The 26,407-nt window shown below is 38.6% G+C and overlaps 1 protein-coding gene across 4 annotated transcripts in view; it reads left to right on the forward strand.

The window, feature by feature from the left end:
- CCSER2 (coiled-coil serine rich protein 2) overlaps positions 1–26,407 on the forward strand; it is a 201,865-nt gene that overhangs the window by 138,469 nt on the left and 36,989 nt on the right. For all 4 annotated transcript variants that reach the window (XM_075560994.1, XM_075560993.1, XM_075560995.1 and 1 more), the window contains 2 exons: positions 5,187–5,270; positions 16,052–16,138. In XM_075560994.1, the coding sequence (XP_075417109.1) occupies positions 5,187–5,270; positions 16,052–16,138 (171 nt within the window). The remainder of the gene's footprint in view (positions 1–5,186; positions 5,271–16,051; positions 16,139–26,407) is intronic.

Consider the following 26,407-nt stretch of genomic DNA (forward strand, 5'->3'; position numbering starts at 1 on the left):
TAGTGGTAAACAGCTGTGTTGAGACCAATTGCCCTATAGGCTCCAAATGGTCCCGGCTCCGGCAGTGACAGTGGCAGGGCCAAGGTCAAGCCCCAGCTGCCCTCCACTGAGGTAAGCCAAAAGCCCCTAGCCCCTCAAAACCCCATGGGTCTATGCCTACTTATTTTTATGATGCTCCTCCTGCTCCAGCAGTTTTGAATTTCCCTCTAAGCAACTCTCCTGGGCTGAATTCTTCAGAGTCCCTCTGGTATGTGTTACAGCATCGCCATCTTCCCGGAAGTCCCCTTCCTGGATTTTATATTTTAAAAAGTAGCCAAAAATTACAGAAGGGAAAAAGAACAAAACCATAATATGCTGTGTGATGGCAAGGCTATTCAAATCCCTGGTTTATGATTCGAGGGGCTTCTGTGTATGGACCCTGATCTGTGTGTGTACCCTATGAATGGTTTGGGGGCACCCCATCTCATCCATAACCTTCTGTAAACCAAGTCTTCACAATTTACGCTCTGATACCATTCCCTCTGTCAGGTTTGGATTTTATTATGTAAAATCCTCGGATCACACAGACTGGTGTGCTTCTTGCATGTGGACTTAGTTGACAACTCAGATGGCTTCTTGTTTTAGGATAAGCTGTTAAGCATGCCCCTAGATACTATTCTTTCTAATAGCTAGGCACCATGTAGTTGCTTTGCCACATTTTGCTTTAGTAACGATATTTTCAATGATCTCTTTATGTAGAGGGTGAGCATCATCAAGCAGGGCCATGTCATAAGAACTAATTTTCTTAGATTGGGACTAGAATTAAGGATGAGCCCCAAATCCATTCACTTATCTACAAAAAAACAATGTCTTTTGAGGCACTTTTTGTCTTTGTTGTTATTTTTACCTCTGGAATTTAAATAATACATACTGATCTAATTGATTTTACTGTGTTGTACAATAAAAACAAAATTAGGAGTCCCAAACTTCATAATCTTAACAGAATATGTTCAAATTTTCCTAAAATGCTAGTAGAAAAGTTTTAAAATTACAGAAAAGTTTTCTAAAAGTTCGTAAAAATTATTTTATAAAATTTTAATATTATTAAAGTTTTAGAAATTGACACATTGTATATTTTAAAGGAAAGCTCTCCTGATACTGTAAGGTTTACTGGGGAAAAAAAGCATTTCTATCTAATTCTCTGTCTTAGGCTACCAGTTACTGTCTTGAACTTGTGTAAGGGATGTTCATCCATATATCTTAGTGTGGCTCTATGAGTATGTATGTATGTCTGTTCTTTTTAAAAAGAAAAACAAATCTGTCTCTTCCCTTTCTCTGCCTTTGCTAGGACTCCTCTTAGGTTTGTGTTGTAGCTTATCTGAAGCACAGGCAGCTTTGTTGACATCACTGATGATGCTTGTCAACAAAGGTTGTTCATTGCAGCCAGCTCCTCTTGTTAGTCATTTAATCTAGTAGCTATGTCCATTTCAGCTGCCCTGGAGCTCATAGGAAAACCTCAGTTTGTTCAATTTCATGGAAGATCCAGTTGGGTAAGATGGAATTTGTTATAGAATTTTTCAGTATGGTTTCATGTGAGAGGGTTCTAATACTTGAACAAAAATTTACTGTAATGCTGTGTCAAAGAAATCTTTCATTTGTTTTGTCTTTGGAAAAAAAATATGAAAGGTCATTTGCTGGTCTTCAAATGCACTTAAACTAGAGAAAGTTTCATTCACCTTTCTGAATTTTTAGTAATTTGAATATAGGTAGCATGTAATATGAATAAGCTTAAATGCCTAACTAAACCTATAGAAATGGCTAAGACAGGTCCATAAAGCAGCCCTGATGAACATTTAACTGCTATGGAATCAGTAAGTTCTGGACAGTGATAAAATATGTTTGTGTTTTTCCTGTATCTGTGTATTTAGTAAATACATTTCTACAGTATGCTTAGCGCAATATTCAGCACATAGTAAGTGGTCAGTAAGTGTTAGCTCCCTGTTGTATGTGCTGTAAAGCATGAAGAAGCCCCAGTGGCACAGTGCGTCAAGGGCTAGGCTGCTCACTGCAGGTTCTCTGGTTCAGATTCCCTAGGCACGCATCAGGAGGAAGATGAAACTGTCTCCTCCTAGAAAAGCTTGAAGGCCTCAGACGCTTTAAGGAAGGAGCAGGTCTACTCTGCCCTGTAGGGTCATTGTGACTTGATGGCCACGGGGGCTGTATGAGGCACGGACATTACAAGTGTGATGGCTACTTCTGCGGTGTACTTTAAAAACAGCATGGTTTTTGTCTTTTTTTTCCCCTTTTAAATCCTATCCAATGCTTTAAAAAGCTTATCACAGTTTCCTTATTTTGACCCAGATGTCATTTGTCAGTTAAATACAGGATGCTACTTTTGGTACCACTCTCAAATTACTGGAAGGCGGATATGATTTTCTTAGTTGATTCAGTGGAGATTACACATGATATACTGTAAGATCTTAGATTTAATAGAAATAATGCCTTTTCTAATAACATTTCAAATGTAGATTATCTTATGAAAAAAGGACTTTTGTATTTTTTTTAGGTATAGCAATAAGTTAAATATTAACTCCTAGTTGTTCTGGGCTATATCATAGAATAATTCTTTCCATTCTCAAAAATATTGTGTGGAATTTTTAAACTATTTTCTTTAGTAGTTTGAAGTCTACTGAAGTTACCTATTTCATCTTTGAGTGGTTCTTAAAGAACATACCTATTTCATCTAAGTTGTCAAGTTTGTGCATAATTTTCGCATATTTCTCTGTTACTCACTTCTAACACATGAGAAGTTCTTGATGAGAATATCAGGACATTCATATTTGATATGTACCGTCTGTTCCCTGGTTTTTGTAGTATATCATTGGTTCTTGCTCAATTTTGCCCTAAGTATAACCTATTTGGGGTTTCATTACATTCTGTCTTTTTATTTGCAGCTTCATTTTACTTCAGGTGCATGCTTATTTCAAGTTTACTTCTCTTTATTATTTTTCTTTTCCTTCCACTTCAGTTTCCTTCCATTATTAATTTGACACATGTACTATTTTCTAATGTAATTATGTAAATTTTCTTTTCAGAACTACTTTAGTTGCCTATTATAATTTTTATTTAAAAATTTATTCTAATTTACCTTGATTTTCTAATTGAGCCATGATTTTTTAAAACCAAAAAACCCCTGGCTCATGTGAAACTACATGTGTCAGAGTAGAACTGTATGTGATAGGATTTTCTTAACTTTTTTTAATTTATTGAATCATTTTATTGGGGACTCATACAACTCTTATCACAATCCGTACATCCATCCATTGTGTAAAGCACATCTGTACATTTGTTGCCATCATCATTCTCAAAATGTTTGCTAAGCCCTTGGTATCAGCTCCTCCTTTTTCTCCCTCCCTCCCCACTCACCCTTACCTCATGAACCCTTGAGAATTTATTCATTATTAATATTTTGTCATAGCTTATACTGTTTAATATCTGCCTTCGCCCATTTTTCTGTTGTCCATCCCCCAGGGAGTGGGTTATATGTAGATCCTTGCAATTGGTTCCCCCTTTCTACCCCACCTTCCCTCCACCCTCCCGGTATCACCACTCTCAGCACTTGTTTTGAAGGGATCATCTGTCCTGGATTCCCTGTGTTTCTAGTTCCTATCTGTAACAGTGTACATCCTCTGGTCTAGCCAGATTTGTCTGGTAGAATTGGGATCATGATAGTGGGGCGGGAAGGAAGCTTTAAGAACTAGAGGAAAGTTCTATGTTTCATAATTGCTACACTGCACCCTGACTGGCTTGTCTCCTCCCCTCAACCCTTCTGTAAGGGGGTGTTCAGTTGCCTACAGATGGGCTTTGAGTCTCCACTCTATACTCACCCTCAGTTAGAATGATATGATTTTTGTTCTTTGATGCCTGATCCCTTTGACACCTTGTGGGTCACACAGGCTGGTGTGCTTCTTCCATGTGGGCTTTGTTGCTTCTGAGCTAGCTGGCCGTTTGTGTATCTTTAAGCCTTTAAGACCCCAGATGCTATATCTTTTGATAGCCAGGCACCATGAGCTTTCTTCACCACATTTGCTTATGCACCCATTTGTCTTCTGTGATTGGGTCGGGAATGTGTGCATCACGAAATGCCAATTTAATAGAACAAGTGTTCTTGCATTGAGTAAAGGTCCAGTGTCCATCCGCTGCCTTAATACTAAACCTATAAATATTTGCACGCAGGTTTATTTCCCCACCATCCTATATAAATATTTTTATATATGTACATGCCTGTATTTAGATCTCTATAAATGCCCTTTGCCTCCTAGTTCTTTCCTCTATTTCCTTTCACTTTCCTCTTGTCCCACTATCATGCTCAGCCTTCATCTGGGTTTCAGTGATTTCTCTCATTTACATTGTCCTTGCCGAATCCCTCTGACACCCACCCTCCTTGCCACTAATTTTGGATCATTTGTTGCTCCCTGGTCCCTTGGTTGGTCAACACCACCTCTTTTCCTCCACTGCCCCCTCTCCCATTTACCCGCAGAACCATTGGTCCCATTGTTTTCTCCTTTAGACTGTTCATCCAGCCTATCTTTTCTAGACAGATTTACAGAGATAATAATACGCATCAAAAAACAAGGTATAGCAAGAAGAAGCCACAAAAGAGAACACAACAAAAAAGAACACCAATGACCCAGAAAAGAATAAATTAATGAAAAGGAAACAAAAAGAAAAAATTTTTAAAAGAAAGAAAAACCTGTAAATAGATCAAGGTCTGACGATGGGGTGCCACGCTCTGGCCCCAAAGTCTGTGTGATAGGATTTCAATGGTTATTTTCCAAAGTCGACATCAGGCCTTTTTCTGAGGCACCTGTGGGTGGACTCGAACCACTCACTAACTTTTGGTTAGCAGAGAACTTTCGTATTTTCTCGGGACTCCTGTGTCCATTTAGTTAGAAGTGTGTGTGTTGTTTTTTGGGTTTTTTTACTTATGAGTATTTGGGGGATATAATACATTTGCTGCTTATCGCTACTTAAATTCTATTGTAATAAAAAAGCATACTCTATGTATTTCTAAATCTTATAAACAGAGCTTCTCCTGTAGGTTTATGTTTATTGGTTTGCAGTGGTACCATTTTGTCTGGAATTAATTCAGGTAGAACTGCATGTTTGGAATGATTAATCTTTTGTGTTTATCTTCTTTCTGACAGCATGATGGAAGTGGTTCATTACATGATGTTCAACTCTCATTGCCATCTAGTCCGGAACCAGAAGATAGTGATCAGATATATAAGGTACGATAAATTAATCATGTGAAAATCTTCAAAAATTTCTTATTATTCCAACTGTAAAGTGATAGCAAACAAAATGTATAATTTATTAATATTTTGTTACCTTGATCTATTTTCTGTGATCTCCTTGTTGCTTTAATTTCAAGTTTTTTCACCAGGATAATTTGTCCTTGTATTATTACTGTTGTATGATTTTTTAAAACCTATTACTTATAAAAGACAAATAACTCATTTTAAAACATGATTGCCAATAAAGACCAAAATTGAAAAGCTACTACCATAATCTCAACCAGAAAAAAACCATATTAAACATGAGTTTAATTTGTGATGTTCATTACTTTCATATTTGAAAATATAATTATGGAATTCAGGAGCATTTTTAACGAGTATTATAATAAAATTATAGAAAATTTATTAATTTGGTTTTTATCATATAATTTAATAGAACCAAGTATACTTACTGTGTTGTGCCAACACTGCCATATCTATTGATTAATTTTCAATCACCATAAACAGGAACTCAGAGATTCTTAAATATTGACCACCTCACCTTCTCTCTCTTCCACCCTTAGTATCACTAATAAGCTTTAGCAAGGGATAAGGGTTCAATTTTTCCCACGTTTTCACTAACATTTGTTTTCAGATATTTTTGTTAGCTACTTTTTAAAAATCTAAGCCACTCTTGTTGTTGGGTACCATCAAGGTGGTTCAAACTCTAGCAACCCTGAGTACACCAGAACAAAACGCTGCCTGCTCATTTGTCCTTTTGCACGGTTGCTTGGTGTTTAAGTTCAGTGTCAGTTCTTCCCAGCGGTGATAACGCACTTTCTCATTGTGATGTAGATTTCTATATTTCTCATGGCAATAGAAATTGAATATGTTTCATGTGTTTTTTATATTTACATCTTTTTTGGTGAAATGTCTGCTGAAATCTTTTATATATATTTGGATATTAAACTAAGGTGACCAGACGTCCCGCTTTTTGCGGGACAGTCCTGATTTCTAACAATTTTTCCCCTGTCCCGTGGTGTTTTTAAAAGTCCCGATTTTTGGAAAGAATGCACAACAAGCTAGGGTGTATGGTTTTCGGCTGCCATGTGGCTATGTCGTCAGGATGAGTTTTATCAATGGTGTCCCGTTATATTAAACTCTAATCTGTTATATGGTTCCAAGAAACGTTCTCTCTGTAGGTTGTTTCTTCACTTAGTTGTTGAGGTTCATTCTGCTCCAGGCTGAAGGATCAAACTGTTCTGGGCCATGTTTTTATCATGGGCATTTACAAACACACACATGACCTAGTCATATCTTGTCACAGAGTCTTGGCCCAATCAAGTGAAATTGTTGTTCTTGTTAGGTTTCATCAAGTCAGCCCTAACCCATTATGACCTTATGCACAGCAGATGAAATACTGCCCCAGCCCTGTGCCGTCCTCACAGTTGTTCCAGGGTTTCAGTTCATTCTTGCAGCTGTGGTGTCAATCCATCTCCTTAACGGCCTTTGACTTCCCTTCTAATTAACTAAACATGATGTCCTTCTCCAAAGATTGATCTCTGCAGATAACATGTTAGAACTATGTCAGATGAAGTCTCCATGTCTTTGCCTCAAATGAGCACTCTGGCTGTATTTCCTCCAAGACATGCCAATTTGTCCATTTAACAGTCCATGGTACTTTCAATATTTTTCTCCAGCACCATAGCCCAACTGCATCGATTGTTTTTCAGTCTTCTTATTCATTGTGAACTTTGACATGCAGATGAAGTAATTGAAAATACCATGGCTTGGGTCAGGTGCATCTTAGTCCCCAAAGTAACATTTTTGCTTTTCAATACTCTAAAGAGACCTTGTCCAGCAGATTTATGTAGTGCAGTAGTATGTCTTTTGATTCCTTGACTGCTGCTTCCGTCAGCATTGATTGTGAATCCAAACATGACAAAATCCTTGACTACTCCTATCTTTTATCCACTTATCATGATGTTATCTACTGGTCCAGTTTTGAGGATTTAGGCCTTGTTTACATTGAGTTGGAATCCATAAAGACTGCAATCCTTGATTTTCATCAGCAAATGCTTCAAGTTCAGAATTCCCTTATTCCATTCCCATTGATTCATGTACAAGTTCTGAAGGAGCACAATGAAGTGTTCTGGAATTCCCATTCTTCACAAGATTATCTATAGTTTTTTATGATCCACATAATCAAATGCCTTGGCATAGTCAATAGAACACAAGTAAACGTCCCCCAGATATTCTCTGCTTTGGTGCAAGATCCATCTGATGTCAGCAATACTGTTCCAGTTCCTCTTCTGAATCCAAACTGAATCTCCAGCAGTCCCCTGTCAATGTACTACTGCAAGTGTTGTTGGGTGATCTTAAGCAAAATTTTATTTTCATGTGATAGCAATGATATTGTTCTGTAATTTGAACATTCTGTTGGGTCACCTTTCTTTGAATACGTTGAAATAAGGATCTCTTTCAGGCAGTTGGCCAAGTGGCCATCTTCCAAATTTCCTGGCGTAGATGAGTGAGTGTTTCCCTGGCTTCATTGGCTTATTCAAGCATTTCAATCGGTATTCCATCAATTCCTGGAGCCTTGTTTTGGGCCAATATGCTTTCAGTGCACTTTCAACTTCTTCCTTCACCATCATTGCTTTTTGCTCAGATGCTACCTCTTGAAATGGTGAACTGTCAGCTAGTGCCTTTTGGTACAGTGACTGTGTTCTTTCTGTTTCTGGTGATCTTTCCTGCATCATTCAATATTTTTCCCATAGACTGTTATACTATTTCAACTCGAGGCTTGAATTTATTTTTGAGTTCTTTCAGTTGAACATAACTGAGCATGTTTTCTAACTCTGAATCTTTGCCTGTTTCCTTATACTAGTTGACTGTGTCTCCTTGAGCTGCCCTTTGAAATTCTCCTTTCAGCTCTTGGGCTGATCCTTTCTTCCATTTGCTTTAGCTCCTCTATGATTAAGCACAAGTTTCAGTCTCTTCTGATAGCTACTTTGATCTTTTCTTGCTTTCCTGTCTTTTTAATGACCTTTTGCTTTCATCATGAGTGGTGATTTTTGATGTGCTCCCACAGCTCATCAAATCTTCTGTCATAAAGTGTTCAGTGAGTCAAATCTGTTCTTGAAATGTTCTCCGAATTAAGTTGGGATAGACTCAAAGTTGTATTTTGACTCTCATGGGCTTGTTTTAATTTTCTTGAGCTTCAACCTGAATTTACATAATGAGCAAATGATGTTCTGTTCCACTGTCAACTCCTGGCCTCATTGGAGCTGCTGATAGCTTGTTTATTGTTTCTTGCCATAGAGTAGTCAGTGTAGTTTCCGCGTTTTCCGTGTGGTAAAGTCCGTGTATATAGTTCCCTTTTGTGTTATTGAAAAAGTTATTTTCTTTGAGCAATTTGTTGGTTTTGCAAAACCATGCCTTGCAATATCTAACTTTGTTTCTGTCACCAAGTCCATATTCTCCAACTACTATTCTACCTCTTTCTTTCTAACTTTTGCATTCCAATCACCAGTAATTATCAGTATTACATTTTGACCAATTCCTTACTAAAGTCATTGATTAATTTTTCAATTTCTTCATCACTAGCTTTTGTGGTTGGTGCACATTGTATTGATTGGATTTCCTTGAAGACACATAAATATAATCTTATTACAGACAGCATTGTACTACATGATTTTACAATATCTTATTTGAATATCCAATGAATGTCATGCTATTCCTCTTGATTTTGTTATTCTTTGTATACTAAGTTATAAGATTTTCTGATTCAAAATGACCAAAACCACTCCATTTCAGCACACTAAAAACTAGAATATTGATCTTTGTGTTCCCTTTAATTTTGACCACTTTCAATTTTCCTAAATTCATACTTCACATATTCTAAATTTTAATCATTTAGCAAAGTTTTAAATCAGTTTTTCTTTTCCCTTGTCATACCCCATCAGCACATGAAGACCCCAAAGGTTCCCCTCCCAGAAGCTTTACTTCATTTTCATCACCACGGTTGACTCCATCATAAGAAATCAGGTCCTTGTCAGACCCAATGGGCCCATCCTCTGGCACCAGCTCCGACAATATTCTGCTTCCACGCATTAGGTCTTTGGTATTTGACAATTTGAAATTATGTGTTCAGCAGCTCCTTGCTCCAAAGTGGGGAGCCAAGGCCTCTTGTTGTCTGTTCTTTGTCTGAAAGTTCCTCTGAAACCTGTTCACTTTGGGTGACACTGATGGCATTTGAAATACCAGTAACATTGCTTCTAGTATCACAGCAACACACAGCACCAAAGTACGACACACTGCTAGACAAGTGGTAGAAGCAATTGAAGTAGCCAGGCTTAATTTTCTTATAAAAGAGCTAATAATTTATTGTGAACAAGATTGAGTATAGATATTCAAAATCAAAATAGTATGGGCTTGTAGTGGGCCCAAGCAGGGAGCAATTCTGTGGACGTGGCAGTAGCACACAGTGTTTCATTATGTTGTGCATAGGGTTGGTATGGGTCGGACTCAATTCTTTGGTACCTAACAACAAGTTGTCATAGCTGCTTATTCTACTTGTTTGTTAACTACCTGTTGCTTCTCAAATCATCTTCTGAACCTAGGTCTCCATCTTGTTAGTATTGTTGTTAGGGACTGTGGTGTTTGCTTCAGTTCATAGGATTCTGTGTATAACAGAACAAAGCAGTGAGCTTGGTACTATGCCCTTCCCACAGTTGTTCCTATCATTGAGTTTATTGCTGCAACCACTGTGTCAGCCCAGCATATTGAGGATTTTCCTCTTTCTTGCTAATCTTGTGCATTACCAAGCTTGCTGTCTTTTTATGTAGACTGGTCTCTCCTGATAACATGTACAAAATATGTGGGACAAAATCTCACTATTTTTGCTTCTGAGGACCCTGCTGGCATCTTTCAAGACAGATTTTTTTGTTCTTTTGCAGCCCGTGGTATTTTTATTGTTATTTATTTACCAACATCATAATTCAAATGTGTCAATTCTTCTGTATTCTTTCTTATTTACTGTGCCATTTTCTTATGCTTACGTGGCAATTTAGAGTGCCATGGCCTTTCAATTGAACCTTAGTCCGCACAGTGGCACCTTCAGCACTCTAACGAGGCCTGATATAGCAGATTTGCCCAGTACCTTATGGTGTTTGATGTATTGACTCCTGCTTCCATGAACATTGATGTGGATCCATGTACACTGAAACCCTTGACAATTTCAAACTTATCTCCATTTATCATGATGTTGTGTACTGGTTTAGTTGGGATGTTTGTTTTCTTTATATTGCAGTTAATATGGGGGGCTGTAGTCTTTGCTTTTCATTAGCAACTGCTTCAGGTCCTTTTCACTTTCAGCATGCAGGTTTGTGTCATAGACACGTGGCAGGCTATTAGTAAGCCTCCTCCCATCCTGATGAGCCCATGCTTTTCCTAATATAGTTCTGCTTCTTGTATTATTTGTTCAGCATACAGATTGAATAAATTTGGTAGAAGGATGTAACCCAGAAGCACACCTTTCTTGATTTTAAACCACACAGGATTTATACCCTTGTTCTGTTTGAATGATTGCCTCTTGGTCTACGTGTAGGTTCTGCAATCGCACAATGAAGTGTTCTCTGATTTCCATTCCTCTCAATACTGTACGTGGTCTGTTATGATCCAGTCACGTGTCCTTAAAAATAGTCATTAAAACACAGGTAAGCATAATTCTGGTAGTTTCTGCTTTGTGCCAAGCCCCATCTGATGTCAGCATTCACAGCCTTCATGCCATGTGCCCTTCTGAATCTGGGCTGAATTTCTGCCAGCTCCTTCTTGATGTACTGCTGTGACTATTTTCGAAAGCAGAATTTTACCTCCCCCATTCTGATGCTCTAAATGAGCAGTTCTACATGTAAACAATCTTTTTCAACAACACAAATCTTACTCTCAAGTGTTTTATACAACTTTTTGTGTTTTTCCAGCTAGTCCATCAAATAATTGTCGAGGTATGATTTTACATTCTACCTTAAAGCAGGCTAATTATGTAGAAGCTTTAAAATTTTACATAAGTATCATTTCATTATAGCTTCATTTGCCATGTAGCTAAAAATGATCTGTAACCCATTTTCTTTTTTCTTGGCATATGATTTCTAAAATTTTCTAAATTTTAAAATTCAATGGTAGATTTTTTGTATGATGATAAACCTGTCTCAGTTATGATACACATAAGTATGATATAAAAATATTTTCCCTCATTCATTGCTTTATATTCTTTGCTTTATTAATTATGTATATCTAATTCTGATTGCTGTTTTGACATAATATATTTAATAACTCATTACAATTTTATTTGGTTGGTAGAGTTGGAAACTGATAACTTCTATTAAGTATATGTTGTATTTCTATCATTTTAAGTTGGAAATCATGTAATTCATAAGTCATTTTCTTATGTAATAATTCAGTTTATGAACTCGGTACCAATAAAAATATTAGGAGTAGTAAATGTTTTAAATAAGACTTGTACTAATGATAGACCAAAAAGAAACCATAGATCTTGTTGGAACACTAAGGTTGAAAATAGATGATTCTTCCATTCCACAGTGTACTATGATCTTACTGTATGTTTGTCATTCTTGTTTGTGTAGCAAGCAACTTAAGAGTCTTTTTAAATATTTATATTATAGTTTTATTAATATATTTCATAATCCAATATATGCATTCACGGTCAGTTCTTTCAATCCCATTGAGTGAAGTTATACAATCATCATTGCTATCAACTCCTCATCCCCTCCCTCCTCAGGGAACCATTACACCCTAACTATTTCTGAAGGGTTATATATCTTGATTTTGATGTACCGCGTAATCTTAAGATACAAATAAACGTATGCAAATCCAACTAGATTAAAAGGGTAAAACAAGTAAAAACCGTAATAGTAAGGGGAGGAAATATTTATGAGCTAGAGGATAATTATGTGGTTCTTCAGTGCCATACTGCACCCTGAATTTATTATCCATTCCTTCTGAGAGGGATGCCCAATTATTTTACCTGTGAGTTTTGGGTGTCCACTATATCCCCACCCTTTCACATTGATTTGTTTGTGTGATTTTGAATTGCTGATGTCTCTTCCCTTCAACACCTCATGATCACACAGGTTGGTGTTTCTTCCATGTGGACTTTGTAGCTTCCCTGGTAGATAGCTGCTTGTTTAAAATTTTCTAAGACCCCAGATGCTGTATCTTTTGATAACTAGGCATTGTCTGATATCCTTTTAAGGAGACTGCAATTTTTTTTCCTACTCTGCATGTACTTTCCTCTAAACAAAACATTATAATTATTTTCTTCTTGTGGAAGTACAGTATGCTAGCCTATCACTTACAATTTCCTTACTTGTACTTATTTCTCAACAGGAGTCAAAGGAACTTCTGTATAACCACTGATTTATAAAAAGGCTAAATATATTGTCATAAAAATACCGTTTAGAAATTCTTCTAATCCTTAACTTGATGGTACATTTTAATTCAATAGCTTTAAATTTCTTAAGGTGATTGAAGCAACTTTCTCAGATGGATATGGTTCATGGAAAAAGAATCCCTTGAAACACTACTTCTATGCACACTTGTCTTTTTTTTTTTTTTTAGTCTCCGCTCCTTTCTTTTCTTTTCTTTTTTTTTAATTTTAACTTATTTAATTTTAATTTATTAGGGGCTCATACAATTCTTATCACAGTTCATACATATACATACATCAATTGTATAAAGCACATCTGTACAGTCTTTGCCCTAATCATTTTTTTCTCCTCTTTTCTTTTTTTACATTTTATTAGGGACTCATACAACTCTTTTGTCACCATCCATACATATACATACATCAATTGTATAAAGCACATCCATACATTCCCTGCCCCAATCATTCTCAAGGCATTTGCTCTCCACTTAAGCCCCTTGCATCAGGTCCTCTTTTTTTTTTCCCCCTCCCTCCACTTTCCCCCCTCCCTCATGTGCCCTTGGTAATTTATACCTCGTTATTTTGTCATATCTTGCCCTGTCCGAAGTCTCCCTTCCCCCCTTCTCTGCTGTCCCTCTCCCAGGGAAGAGGTCACATGTGGATCCTTGTAATCAGTTCCCCCTTTCCAACCCACTCACCCTCCACTCTCCCAGCATCGTCCCTCACACCCTTGGTCCTGAAGGTATCATCCACCCTGGATTCCCTGTACCTCCAGCCCTCATATGTACCAGTGTACAGCCTCTGTCCTATCCAGGCCTGCAAGGTAGAATTCGGATCATGGTAGTTGGGGGGAGGAAGCATCCAGGATCTGGGGGAAAGCTGTGTTCTTCATCGGTACTACCTCGCACCCTAATTAACCCATCTCCTCTCCTAAACCCCTCTATGAGGGGATCTCCATTGGCCAACACTTGGGCCTTGGGTCTCCACTCTGCACTTCCCCCTTCATTTAATATGGTATATATATACATATACACATACATACACATACATACACACACTTATATCGTTGTTTTTTTTTTTTTTTGCATGATGCCTTATACCTGGTCCCTTGGCACATCGTGATCGCACTGGCCGGTGTGCTTCTTCCATGTGGGCTTTTTTGCTTCTGAGCTTGATGGCCGGTTGTTCACCTTCAAGCCTTTAAGACCCCAGACACTATCTCTTTTGATAGCCGGGCACCATCAGCTTTCTTCACCACATTTGCTTATGCACCCATTTGTCTTCAGCGATCCTATCATGGAGGTGTGCAGTCAATGATACGATTTTTTGTTCTTTGATGCCTGGTAACTGATCCCTTTGGGACCACTCGATCACACAGGCTGGTGTGTTCTTCCATGTGGACTTTGTTGCTTCTGAGCTAGATGGCCACTTGTTTATCTTCAAGCCTTTAAGACCCCAGTCACTATCTCTTTTGATAGCCGGGCACCATCAGCTTTCTTCACCATATTTACTTGTTCACCCACTTTGGCTCCAGCCATTGTGTCGGGAGAGTGAGCATCATAGAGTTCCAATTTAATAAAAGAAGGTATTCATGCATTGAGGGAGTGTTTGAGTAGAGGCCCAAGGTCCTTCCGCCAACCTTAATACTTGACCTATAAATATAGACACATAGATCTATTTCCCATCCTCCTATATATATTTGCATGTACATGACTTTGTCTAGACCTCCATGAATGTCCTTTGACTCCTAGCTCTTTCCTCCATCTCCCTTGACTTTCCTCCTGCCCTACTACCATGCTTCATCGCCACCTGGGCTAGAGTATACCTCTTCTCTAAGCAACCTTACCCTTGATCATTTCCCACCATGCCTGCCACTCCCCCTTCTCTACCATTTGGGGTCCCATGTTTTTCCCTTGTCCCTGGGTTTGTTAACACCACTTCCTTACCCCCCCTACCCCCCCACCCCAAATCCCCCCGGAACTGTCGGTCCCGTTGTTTTTCCTCCAGATAGTTCATCCAGCCTGTCCTATTCAGACAGACCTGTGGAGTCACTAACATGCACGAAAACAAGACAGAGGAAAACAAAGCAACAGTATACAACCAGACAACAAAACAAACCACTGACAAAGAACAGAACAAAACAGTTCACAAGAGAAAAGCTTGTAGTTAGTTCAGGGATCGTTTGCTGGCCCTTGGGAGCATTTTCCAGTCCAGTCTGTTGGGGCACCACGCCCTGGCCCCAAAGTCCACTTTCAGCATTCCCTGGGGACCTTCTCACTCCATTCCCTTGCTGTTCCGCTGCACTCCCGCAGTGATTTGCCTCGGTGTGGTAGGATCAGGTCAGATGCAATTCCCACACTGTGTCTCCGGTGCTGTCCCCTGTATCGCCCTTAGTCACTGAGGGGCATCATGTCTCATAGTGGGGCCAGCCATGTTGTTCTCTCTGTGGACTGGCTGCTCTACTCAGGAACATCATCATCACGGCCTGGTGGGCCAGGCTGTGCTCCACTCTCTCCTCCTGCCCCTTCGTCTGCTCCAGTGTGCTCTGATCAGATATGTCCATCTCCCGGAGCTGCAGAGTCAATGTCGTCCTTTGGAACAAATTCTTTTCGGGGGAGGGGCAGGAATCCACTTAATTTATGGTGCTGGGGCCAGCCTCCCAGACCTCTCCACTGGTTCCCTCCTCCACGCCGGAATATTGCATTCACACCTTGCGACACTGGGTTGAAGTCTGGTCCAACTTTCCCTGTGGAGATATAAACAATACCCTCCCCTTGGGTGGATTAATGCCCCATGACCCCACTACCCTTTTCTTCCTTATATTCAGCACACTTGTCTTTCAGCTGATTTTTTTCTAGCATATCATGAATGAGTCTCTGTGAATTATGCTATTCCCTTTGCTTGTTGGACCTTTTTTGTTTTCTCGAACAGACATTGTGTATCTGAAATCTTTGTGGACATTCTTGTTTTGCATTTGATTTATCACATTATAGGGCCTATGTACCAGCTTGCCCATCTGCAAATTATAGTACATACCTGAAGTTTATTAGGATCAATTCTCAAATGTTCCTAGTATGTAATAAGTACTCAGTAAATCTTCGTTGTAGCCGCTACTGCTATTCATTTTTTCCATTTCAAATTTCTATTCAGACAGTAACTTCTTAGGTAAACTAAAATAATTTAAAAAATATTTTTTAAAGTCCAGTACCTATCATATACTCTGGTGTAGGAGGACTTATCCCCATAGATAAGCAGTTCATTCGTCCCTGTGTCTTCTTAATTGATTTAATGTTTTCCAGTATCTTTGAAATACAGTTCAATAATGCATCTTAATTTTTTATAAATATTACAGAATGAAGATTTATTAAATGAAATAAAGCAACTTAAAGAGGAAATAAAGAAAAAAGATGAAAAAATCCAACAATTAGAACATCAGCTTGTAAGTATTATAGTGTAGTGTGTAAAATGGAAGTGTTTCACAATAAGGAGTATACACATTTTTAAAAATAAGTACACATATTTTTTATAAAAACTATGAATCAGAATTTGTAGTTTCACTATTTTGACTTCCAAAGTTGTATTATTTTTAGATTATATGTATTTTAAAAGTAAGCGATTTGGCGATCCATTAAAAAATGAATTTAGTATGTGCAAAACTGACATAGAGGGGGCAGCTGACCCCCTCTTTACAAGGCAGAAGGATGATCAACATCAGTAGTTTCAGGCTGATTTTTGTGAGGTAGTGGTAACATATGTCTGTACTATCAAACCTTTAATCAATTTTAACAATTTTAAGAACTTGTCTCTTCCAAAGCACTCTGTTTTTCTCTGCTTGGCTTAGTAATTTTTTCCAATGGCCACATAGAACTCACAGATAATACTCAATGATGGGATTTATTAGGGAAGTGACAGATTACAATTTAGGATCTGAAATGATGGTATACAGTTCTTTAATCAGGACAGCCACTTCTCAGCAATCCGTGTAGGCTAGCTTCCACGTTTCTCTGCCTCTTGGTCTGCCCTCTACCCTACTCAGGCAGTTGTATAAAAAAAATAACCGTGGCAATGGCCATATATATATCTGTAAATTTACTAACCATCATCAAATTACTCTTAAAAATTGGTGAATTATATGGTGTATAAATTATGCCTCATTAAAGCTTTTAGTTTTTTTAAGAGGACCACAGCTGTATGGTTGTAATACTGCAATTTGTAGAAAAGAGTAGACTACTTCTGGAAGCGCACACAAAAACTAGCAACAGTGGTTGTCTCCTTTTAAGAAAACAGGGCAAAAGTGTTTAAATGGGAAGAAGGATATTTGCCTAGTAATATTCTAGAATGAAAGCGACATAAAAGAAAAATTAAGCAGAACCTGAGCTATAGTTACCTGCCTATTGCATGGTTGCAGGAGAGCTGTGGACTGAGAGTGAAAGTCTGAGGCCATTATTTTTCTAATGCCAGATGAAATGTAGTCAATTAATATGGCCCTACTAGCCACAATTCTTCGTGTGATGCATCATAATTCTGGACTCTATTATGCCTGTGGCTGTAATCTCGTTTTGAAGGGGATTTTCTGCTCTACCAGCAGGATTAAGGTGGTTCAGATTATAGATAAAGTATTTAAGTCGTAGCCAAAGCACAGAGGGGACCATGGGGCCGACCCCATTACGAGACGCAACATCCCTCCCTGACCCATAGCGCTACCGGGGACAATATTGAAGACACAGTGTGTGAATCGTGGCTATCTGATCCCCACCACACTGAGGCAAAACCGTAAGGGTATGCAACAGAACAGCAAGGGGAACAGAACAATGAAGTCCCCAGGGAATACCAAAAATAGAGTTTGGGGCCAGGTCGTGGCACCCCATCAGACTCTACTGGAAAACACTCCTAAAAGCCAACAAACAGACTCTGAACTATTTACAGGCTTTTCTTGTTTGTTTGGTTTTTAGTTGTTGTTTTCTTTTGTTGCTTTGTTTTTTGTGCATATTATTTTCTGCAGGTCTATCTAGATAAGATAGGTGGGATAAACAATCTGGAGGAAGAAACAACTGGACTGACTGTTCCGGCTGGACATAGGAGGGGGGAGGACAGGGGAAAGGAAGTGCATGTTAACAAATCTAGGATAAGGGAATAAGTGACCCAAAATCAGTGGCGAGGAGGGTATAGGAGACCTGGTAGGGCTTGATCAAGGGCAATGTAACCAAGAGGAATAACTGAAACTCAACTGAATGCTGAACATGATAGTGGGACAAGAGGAAAGTAAAAGGAAATAGAGGAAAGAACTAGGAGGCAAAGGGCATTTATAGAGGTCTAAATACAGGCTTGTACATATGTAAATATATATGACAATGGGTAAACAAATCTATGTGCATGTATTTATAGGTGTAGCATTAAGGTAGCAGAAGGATATTGGGCCTCCACTCAAGTACTCCCTCAATGTAAGAACACTTTGTTCTATTAAACTGGCATTCCATGGTGCTCACCTTCCCAACCTGTTCACTGAAGAGAAAGCGGGGGCATAAGCAAATGTGATGATGGTGCCCGGCTATCAAGAGGTATAGCATCTGGGGTCTTAAAGGATTGAAGTGTGGCTATCTAGCTGAGAAGCAACAAAGCCCACATGGAAGAAGCACACCAGCCTGTGTGATCATGAGGTATCAAGAGGATCAGGTATCAGGCATCAAAGACCCAAAAATCATATCATTTGTGAATGAGGGGGAGTGCTGAGTGGAGACCCAAAGCCCATCTGTAGGCAACTGAAGAATATCCCCTTTCAGAAGGATCGTGTGGAGAAGACAAAACAGTCAGGGTGCAGTATAGCACCAATGAAGCATATAACTTTCCTCTAGTTCTTAAATGCTTCTTCTCTCCCACTATCCTGATCCCAATTCTACCTTACTAATCTGGCTAGACCAGAGGATGTACACAGGTACAGACAGAGCTGGAAACACAGGGAGTCCTGGACAGATAAACTAGTCAGAACAATAATGACAGTAGTGGTTCTAGGAGGGGAAATGGAAGGTGGGGGAAAATGGGGGAACTCATCACAGCAATCTACATATAACTCCCTCCCTGGGGGATGGACAACAGAAAAGTGGGTGAAAGGAGACATCAGACAGTGTAAGACATGAAAAAGTAGTAATAATTTAGAAATTATCAAGGATTCTTGAGGGAAGGGAGGGTAAAGGAGGGAGGGTAAAAAATGAGCTGATACCAAAGGCTCAAGTAGAAAATGTTTTGAGGACGATGAGGAAACAAATGTGCTTGACACACAGATGTATGTATGGATTGTGATAAAAGTTGTATGAGCCCCCAATAAAATGATTTTTTTAAAAAAGTCCTGACTAGTAGAAGCTGTGAACCAAGTCACACCCTTTGTTTCCTTGGAAGCCATTTCTCTGTTACAAGAACTCTTTCAGACACAAAGCAAAATCTCCGGATCATGTGAGGAAAAGCATGTTCAAGATTACAGAGACATTGATTATTAGGGAATTGTTTGCAATGGGATTTCATCTGTTATAACTAATTAGTACTGGCTTTATAAATTGAGCTCTTGACAACGATTTAGCATTTTCAGTCTAGTGGAGAGCCATCCATATAAAAAATAATTCCACTTAGATTTTAAAACAACATAGTGAATTAAAGTAAGTAGGGCAACTGCAGAAGGTGATATTTTCTGATAGTTTGCCATTTAATTGTTTCATCCATGGTATCTACTAGAAAAAGAGTGATGGAAAAATGACTGAGATATAAAGTGTATATAGAGCTTTACTCTCCAAACACCTTTCAAATGACTACTTCTGGTGCAGAAACTCATGTCGAGGGCCAGATTCCCTCCTCTGGCTTCCCTATTGCTATGAGGCAGAGGTCAGATGTGCCTCCACTCTCCATCCTTCTTTATTGTGATATCAACCATTCCTCCCATGATGCTCTATTTCTTTATTTTTTTAATTGTGTCTTTTGTTGCATATAGGTTTTAAAAAAATCATTTTATTGGAGGCTCATACAACTCTTATCACCATCCATCCATCCATCCACCCATTGTGTTAGCACTTTTGTACATTGGTTTTCCTCATCATTCTCAAAACATTTGCTTTCTACTTGAGCCCTTGGAGATAGTTATTTTGCCAGCCTGGTTGATAAACCGCATGTGGGATTAATTGAAGGGTGGATGTGTTTATCTATCTATCTATCTATCTATCTATCTATCTATCTATCTATCTATCTATCTATCTATCTATGATTATCAGCAATCTGGCTTTGTCTCTAGAGAACCCTGTCTAACGCAACCTCAGAATGGACTCCTCATTTTCCCCTCCCTTCCCCCATAAACCCTTGATAATTTATAAATTATTATTATTTGTCATATCTTACACTGTCCGACATTGCCCTTCACCCACTTCTCTGCTGTCCATCCCCCAGGGAGGAGGTTATATGTAGATCCTTGTAATCGGTTTCCCCTTTCTCTCTCACCTTCCCTTTACCCTCCTGGTATCGCCACTCTCACTAGTGGTCCTGAGGGGTCCATCTGTCCTGGATTCCCTGTGTTTCCAGTTCCTATATGTACCAGTGTACATCCTCTGGTCCACCTGGATTTTAAGGTAGATTTGAGATTATGATAGTGGGAGGGGGGACGGAAGCATTTAAGAACTATAGGAAAGTTGTACGTTTCATCATTGCTACACTGCACCGTGATTTGCTTGTCTCCTCCCTGAAACCCTTCTGCAAGCGATGTCCAATTGCCCACAGATGGGCCCTGGGTCCCCTCTCCGTACTCCCCGCTCATTCACACTGATATGATTTTTTTTTGTTCTTTGTTGTCTGATACCTGATCCCTTCAATGCCTTATGACCTCATAGACTGGTGTGCTTCTTCCATGTGGCTTTGTTGTTTCTAAGCTAGATGGCCTCTTGTTTATTTTCAAGCCTTTAAGATTCCAGACCCTATATCTTTTGATACCTGGGTACCATCAGCTTTTTTCAACACATTTGCTTATGATCCCCTTTGTCTTCATCTTTTGAGTCGGGACAGGCTGGTGTGTTTCTTCCATGTGGATTTTGTTGTTTCTCAGCAAAATGGCCGCTTTTTTGTCTTCAGGCCTTTCAGACCTCAGATGCTATATCTTTTGGTAGCCAGGCACCATCAGCTTTCTTCACCACACTTGCTTGTACACCCGTTGTCTTCAGCAATCGTGCCAGGAAGGTGAGCAACTCAGACTGCCGAGTTCTTAGAACAAGGTGTTCTTGTGTTGAGGGTGTATTTGAGTAGGGGCCCACTGTCCATCTGTTTCCTTAATACTAAACCTATAAATATATGTACATAGATCTATCTCCTCCTCGTATATAAATATATTTAGATCTGTATATGCCTGTATTTAGCTCTCTGTAAATGCCCTTTGCCTCCTAGTCCTTTCCTCTATTTCTTTGTACTTTTCTTTTGTCCCACTATCATGTTCAGTCTTCATCTGGGTTTCAGGAATTCCTCTTGGTTACATCGTTCTTGATCCAACTCTGCCAGACCTCCTACACCCTCCTGGCTACTGGATCCCGTGTTGTTCCCTTGTCCGTGGGTTTGCCCTGCCTCCCTCGCTCCCATTTCCCTCCAAACCTGTCATATAGTTGTTCTCTCTTCTGGTTTGTTTATCCTGCCTATCACTTCCAGGTAGACAGGTAGCAACAACAATATACATCATCACAAGACCAAATACAACAAAGCAACAATAGAAAATAAAACAATAGCTACAACAACAACAAACAACTTTATAAATAGTTCAAGGTCTTTTGTGCTTTGCAAGTGCTTTCCAATCGAGTCTGATGGGGTGCCATGCCCTGGCCCCACATCTATCCTTGGAATTCCCTGGGGACTTCATTGCCCTGATCCCCCTGCTGCTCTGCTCCACGCCCTCAGTGACTGGCTTCGGCATAGTGGGCTCAGGGAGGGCACCATTCCCGCTGTGTGTCTCTAGTGTTTTCTCACATGGTGCTATGGGTCAGTCAGGAATACTGTGCCCCATGGTGGTGCATCCCTGTGGTCATCTCTGCATTGCTGCTCTGAGCAGAAATATTACCCTCGGCTTGCTGAGCCAGGATGTGCTTCATTACCCCCTTCCCCTTCTCCTCTCCTTGGCTCCTGTGAGCTCTAATCAGACAAGTCTCTCTCTTTGAGCTGTAGCTTTAGTGCTGTCCTGTGAAGTGAATTCTTCTAGGGGAGAGGGTGGTGCTGTCCACTTAATTGGTAATGGGGCCAGCTCCTCAGACCTCTCTATCAGTTCCCTGCTTCATGTCAGTGTGTTGCGTTCTTGTCTTGGAGTACTGGGTTGAAGTCTATTCCCTCTTTCCCCATGGAGACTGTCAACACCCTTCCCCTGTGTGGGTTAGTGCCCTGTTCCTCAAGCTACCCATGTCTTCCCCACCCCCCCTTTTAGTGGTGTACCATAGTCTGGCCCCTGCTATATTACCTGGGCCTCACCCCAGGGATGTATGTATATAGTAGCTGCTTCCCTATGCCCTTTTTGAATATTTTGAGCTTAACCTCAGCGGACTTGTGCATTAAATGCCCTTTTATGCTTGGCTTATTCACTAGTATGATTTCCTCCAGTTCTTCCCATGCAGTGATGTGCTTCATGCATTCATCGCTGCTTTTTAGGGATATGTAATACTCCATTGTATGTATGTACCACAGTTTTTAATTCATTCATCTGTTGATGGAAATTTGGGATGTTTCCAACTCCTTGCAATTGTGAACTGTGCTGTGATAAACACTGGGGCACAGTTTCTGGCTGTGGTTTGTTTCTTGTCTCTTCTGTGTATATGCCCAGTAGGGGGACTGTTGGATCATATGGTAGCTCAATTTCTACCTGTTTTAGATATCGCCAAATTGATTTCCATAATGGCTGTACATACCTACAGGTCCACCAGCAGGGGATGAGAGTTCCTATCTCTCCACATGCCCTCTAACACTTGTTACTTCCTGATTTCTTGAATTGGGCTACCTTTGAGGGTGTTAGGTTGTATCTCAGAGTTGTTTTAATTTTCATTTCTCTTATGGCTAGCGATATGGAAAATTTTCTCATATGTTTATTGGCCATTTGGATTTCTGCCCTTGAGAAACTTCTCTTCACGTCCTTTGCCCACCTCCTGAGTGGTCAATTCGTTTTTTTCTTTTTGTAAGCTAGCAGCATAGTAGAGATTTTAGTAATAAGGCCTTTGTCTGATTTGTCAATCCTAAAGATGTTTTCCCAGTCTGTGAACTCTCTTATTACTCTTTTGTTATCTAGTTATTTTGATGTACACATGTGTTTTATCTTTAGTATATCCCATTGGTCAATTTGTGCCTCCTCTTTGTTCGTGTCCTTCCCAATTTCCAATAACCCATGTAGTCCCTGTGCATGGCACTCTATTTCTATGCTAGGCTCGATAATTTATTGCAGTAGCCATACCGAACTCACAGAAAATACACAAGTATGGGAGGTTATTAGGGAAGTTAATAGGTTGCCACAAATCAGGATCAGTAAACAGTACAGATATAGTTCTAAGTTCACAGTAACAGCTCTCCTCAGCTTCTCATCCATGTGCTTCTGTGGCCTCTGCCTCCATGGACCAGGAAGCTGGCCTCATAGTCTCATAGTCTGTACTTCTCTTCTATTTCATCTCACGGTTTCTATGCCTTGGTTTCTGGTTTTGGCCTGGCTTCTTTACTCTGTACCATTGTCTCTGTACCACAGTCTCTAGTGTCTATGGTCTCAGCCTTGCCACTTTAGAACATTCTTCTTAATTCTTGTTAATTGAAAATGTTTTCTTTGAGATCCTTTAAAAGAAACTAATATTAGAGTGTTTAGAACAGGACATTTGCTTTTTCTGTGAGCAGAGTCAGAGTGGGCCTTCAGACTTAAATATTACATGATGGTTTGCTAGAAAGAAGTTTAGGCCTGCCCCAGCTTAGTTTCCAAGATGAGACAAACATCAGCACATTCGGGGTGATGCGGCCATACATTCCATATATGTATGAAGTATTGAAAAGATTACTACTTGGGTAAGGTAAATTGGAAAGTAACACTATAAATTCCACCCTATATTATCTTAATAGGGTTTCAGAGCAACTTGGAAATGAAACTTAGCCCAGATTAGCATTTGATTTATCTAGTCCCATAGTGGGTGTCTATGATTCTGTTTCTTGGGTAGAAAGTTCAAGTCCTGATTGCCAGTGTCAAAACTCACAGAACTCCTCAGTCATATATTTAATGATGGACTTTTGCCAATTTGTACTAAATATTTGATTTGATGACAATTAGAAATTTTTATTATTAGAGTTTCAAAGTAAAATTAATTAACTTTTACTAAACTGGATCTAAACTTCTGTACAGATTAAGATCAAATGTGAAAGTTGTTAGTTAAAAATAAAATATAACAACTTAGAGCACAGTCTAATAAATTGAAACTTGATTCTAAGCTTGAATGTGAATTGCATGAAATAACTTGAGGAAAATAAAATTTTTTGAACCTGGCAAATATTATGGCTCCCAAATCCATGTCCATTTTTTAAACTCCTTTGAATAAAAATTTTTCCAACTGGTAAAAACAAACAAGCAGGTCCTTTCCAACTTATTCAGTGGAGAGTGTCCATCAGATTTACTTAATAGTTTTTAGTCTTAAAATACATGAAATAGTTATTCTAATTTCAAAATTTTGCCCCATATAGAAGCCAATACATGTAGTATCTTGAATTTAATTGTAATTTAGTTTGTAGTAATATAAAGGGCCATCAAAAAAGGAACACAATGACATAAAAATCACAAATATCCATAGATTACCTATTAGAAATAAAAACTATTTTATTACAACAAACTAATTTAGCCATCTGAAATATTAATCTCACTCTTAGTACTAATACAAAAAACACACATAACCTGTTTAACTCTGAATTAATATACTGATTGCTGAAATACTGAGATCAGTTCATGGATAACTAGCTCATGAAGAAATAAACAGAACAGAAAATCCAAATGTTTTGATTAAAGTAACCTATTAAAATTAACAAATCTGAAGGGAAAAAAACCTCGCGCTGATGTTAAAAATTTTTGAACCACCAAAACTTAAACTATAAAGGAAAACGCTAAGACCTAATTCTTGAATGTCAAAAATAAAGACAAGAACCTAGCTAGTTTTCAGGGCGATGGTGGTGGCAATTAAGGAAATAAAAAGACAGTATTAGGAAAAGAGGTAAGTTTTAGACATTTAATACAGAGCACATGAAATTAGGCTTAGTACCTGCATAACTTTAGAAAAGTAAATTCTCAGTCCTCCAAAGACTTGAAAAATATGCCATTAAGTTTTCTGTGTAGAGTTGTTTAATGATAAATTCCAGAAATACCTGAGATAAGTGGGAAAATAACACAAGAACAAATGAAGATTAAAATGAATGAGTAGTGAAATGGAAACCATCTAATGATAGACTAAGTGGGATATATCTTACAACCACTAGTCAAGGAATACTTAGGATCATTTCATGTAAAGTAATTGTTTATCATTTCAATTTTGGAATTTGAATGATACATTTTTATTACTTTTAATTAAAAATTTAAATTGCTCAGAATTTTAAAGAATGTGTAGATTAAATTAAATCAATCAAGGAAGGAAATAATGAGTATATCAAATGAAGTGAGAGGTACTGAATATCTATGAAAAATTCTATTGTAATTCTTTAATTTTGGTATGTTTCTATATACTACAGAGACCGTCAAAGAAAAAATGTGTATCATAAAAAAGTAATGTTTTTCTTCCCCACAAAATAAGCTCATATTAACTTGTTATGTGTCTGAACTGGATCTAGTTTGAGGCACTGATTGGATATGGTATCAGTTTAATAAGAGCCCTGGTGGCGTAGTGGGTTTTGCATGGGACTGTTAGCCTAGGTCAGAAGTTCAAACTCACCAGGCACTCTTAAGGGAGACAGGATGAGGTTTTCTTTGCATGTAAATATTTGCAGCCTCAGAAATGTATTATGCTATGCTCTGTAGATCTCTGCGAGTCAGTACTGACTTGATGGCTATCAATTTCTCAGAGCAACTTGAATTCTTCTAAAATGGAAATAGAAACAAATAAATTTATGGTGAACCTTCTGAGGATGAATGGTGAAATCATTGATGTTTTATGAAAAGTTTATGGGGTCAGTGCCCCAAAGAAATAAGCAATTTACAAACATAACTCATTTTAAGAAGGACTTAAAGTTTGTTGACAATGAAGCCATCAGCAGACCATCCCGATAGTTATGAAGACAGAATTAAAGAATTGATTAACGGAAGAAATATTAGCTAATATCATGGATATCTCAATTGGTTCAATTTCTACAATGCTGACTGAAAAATTTAAATTGAGCTAAATACTGAAAATTGAAAAATTAAAATACTTCACTGTCAAGACAGAAATTTCAAAGGAAACTTTAAGCAAGTGATATTAAGAGCCTGAAATATTTCTTAGCAGAATTTTAACAGATGGACCATGACTTCACCAGCATAATCTAAGAGAAACACAGTTGAAGTAATGACTCCCAAGAGAGGGACGTGGTCTAAAGCAGGCGTCCTTAAACTACTTCAAAATAAGATATGTGCAGTGGACCTAGGAATTTGTTCATAGTTTAAAAAAAAACAAAACAAACTATAGTCCAGCCCTCCAACAGCGAACTGGCCCCCTGTTTAAAAAGTTTGAGG

Source organism: Tenrec ecaudatus, chromosome 10, assembly GCF_050624435.1.
Source record: "Tenrec ecaudatus isolate mTenEca1 chromosome 10, mTenEca1.hap1, whole genome shotgun sequence".
Taxonomy (NCBI): Eukaryota; Metazoa; Chordata; class Mammalia; order Afrosoricida; family Tenrecidae; genus Tenrec; species Tenrec ecaudatus.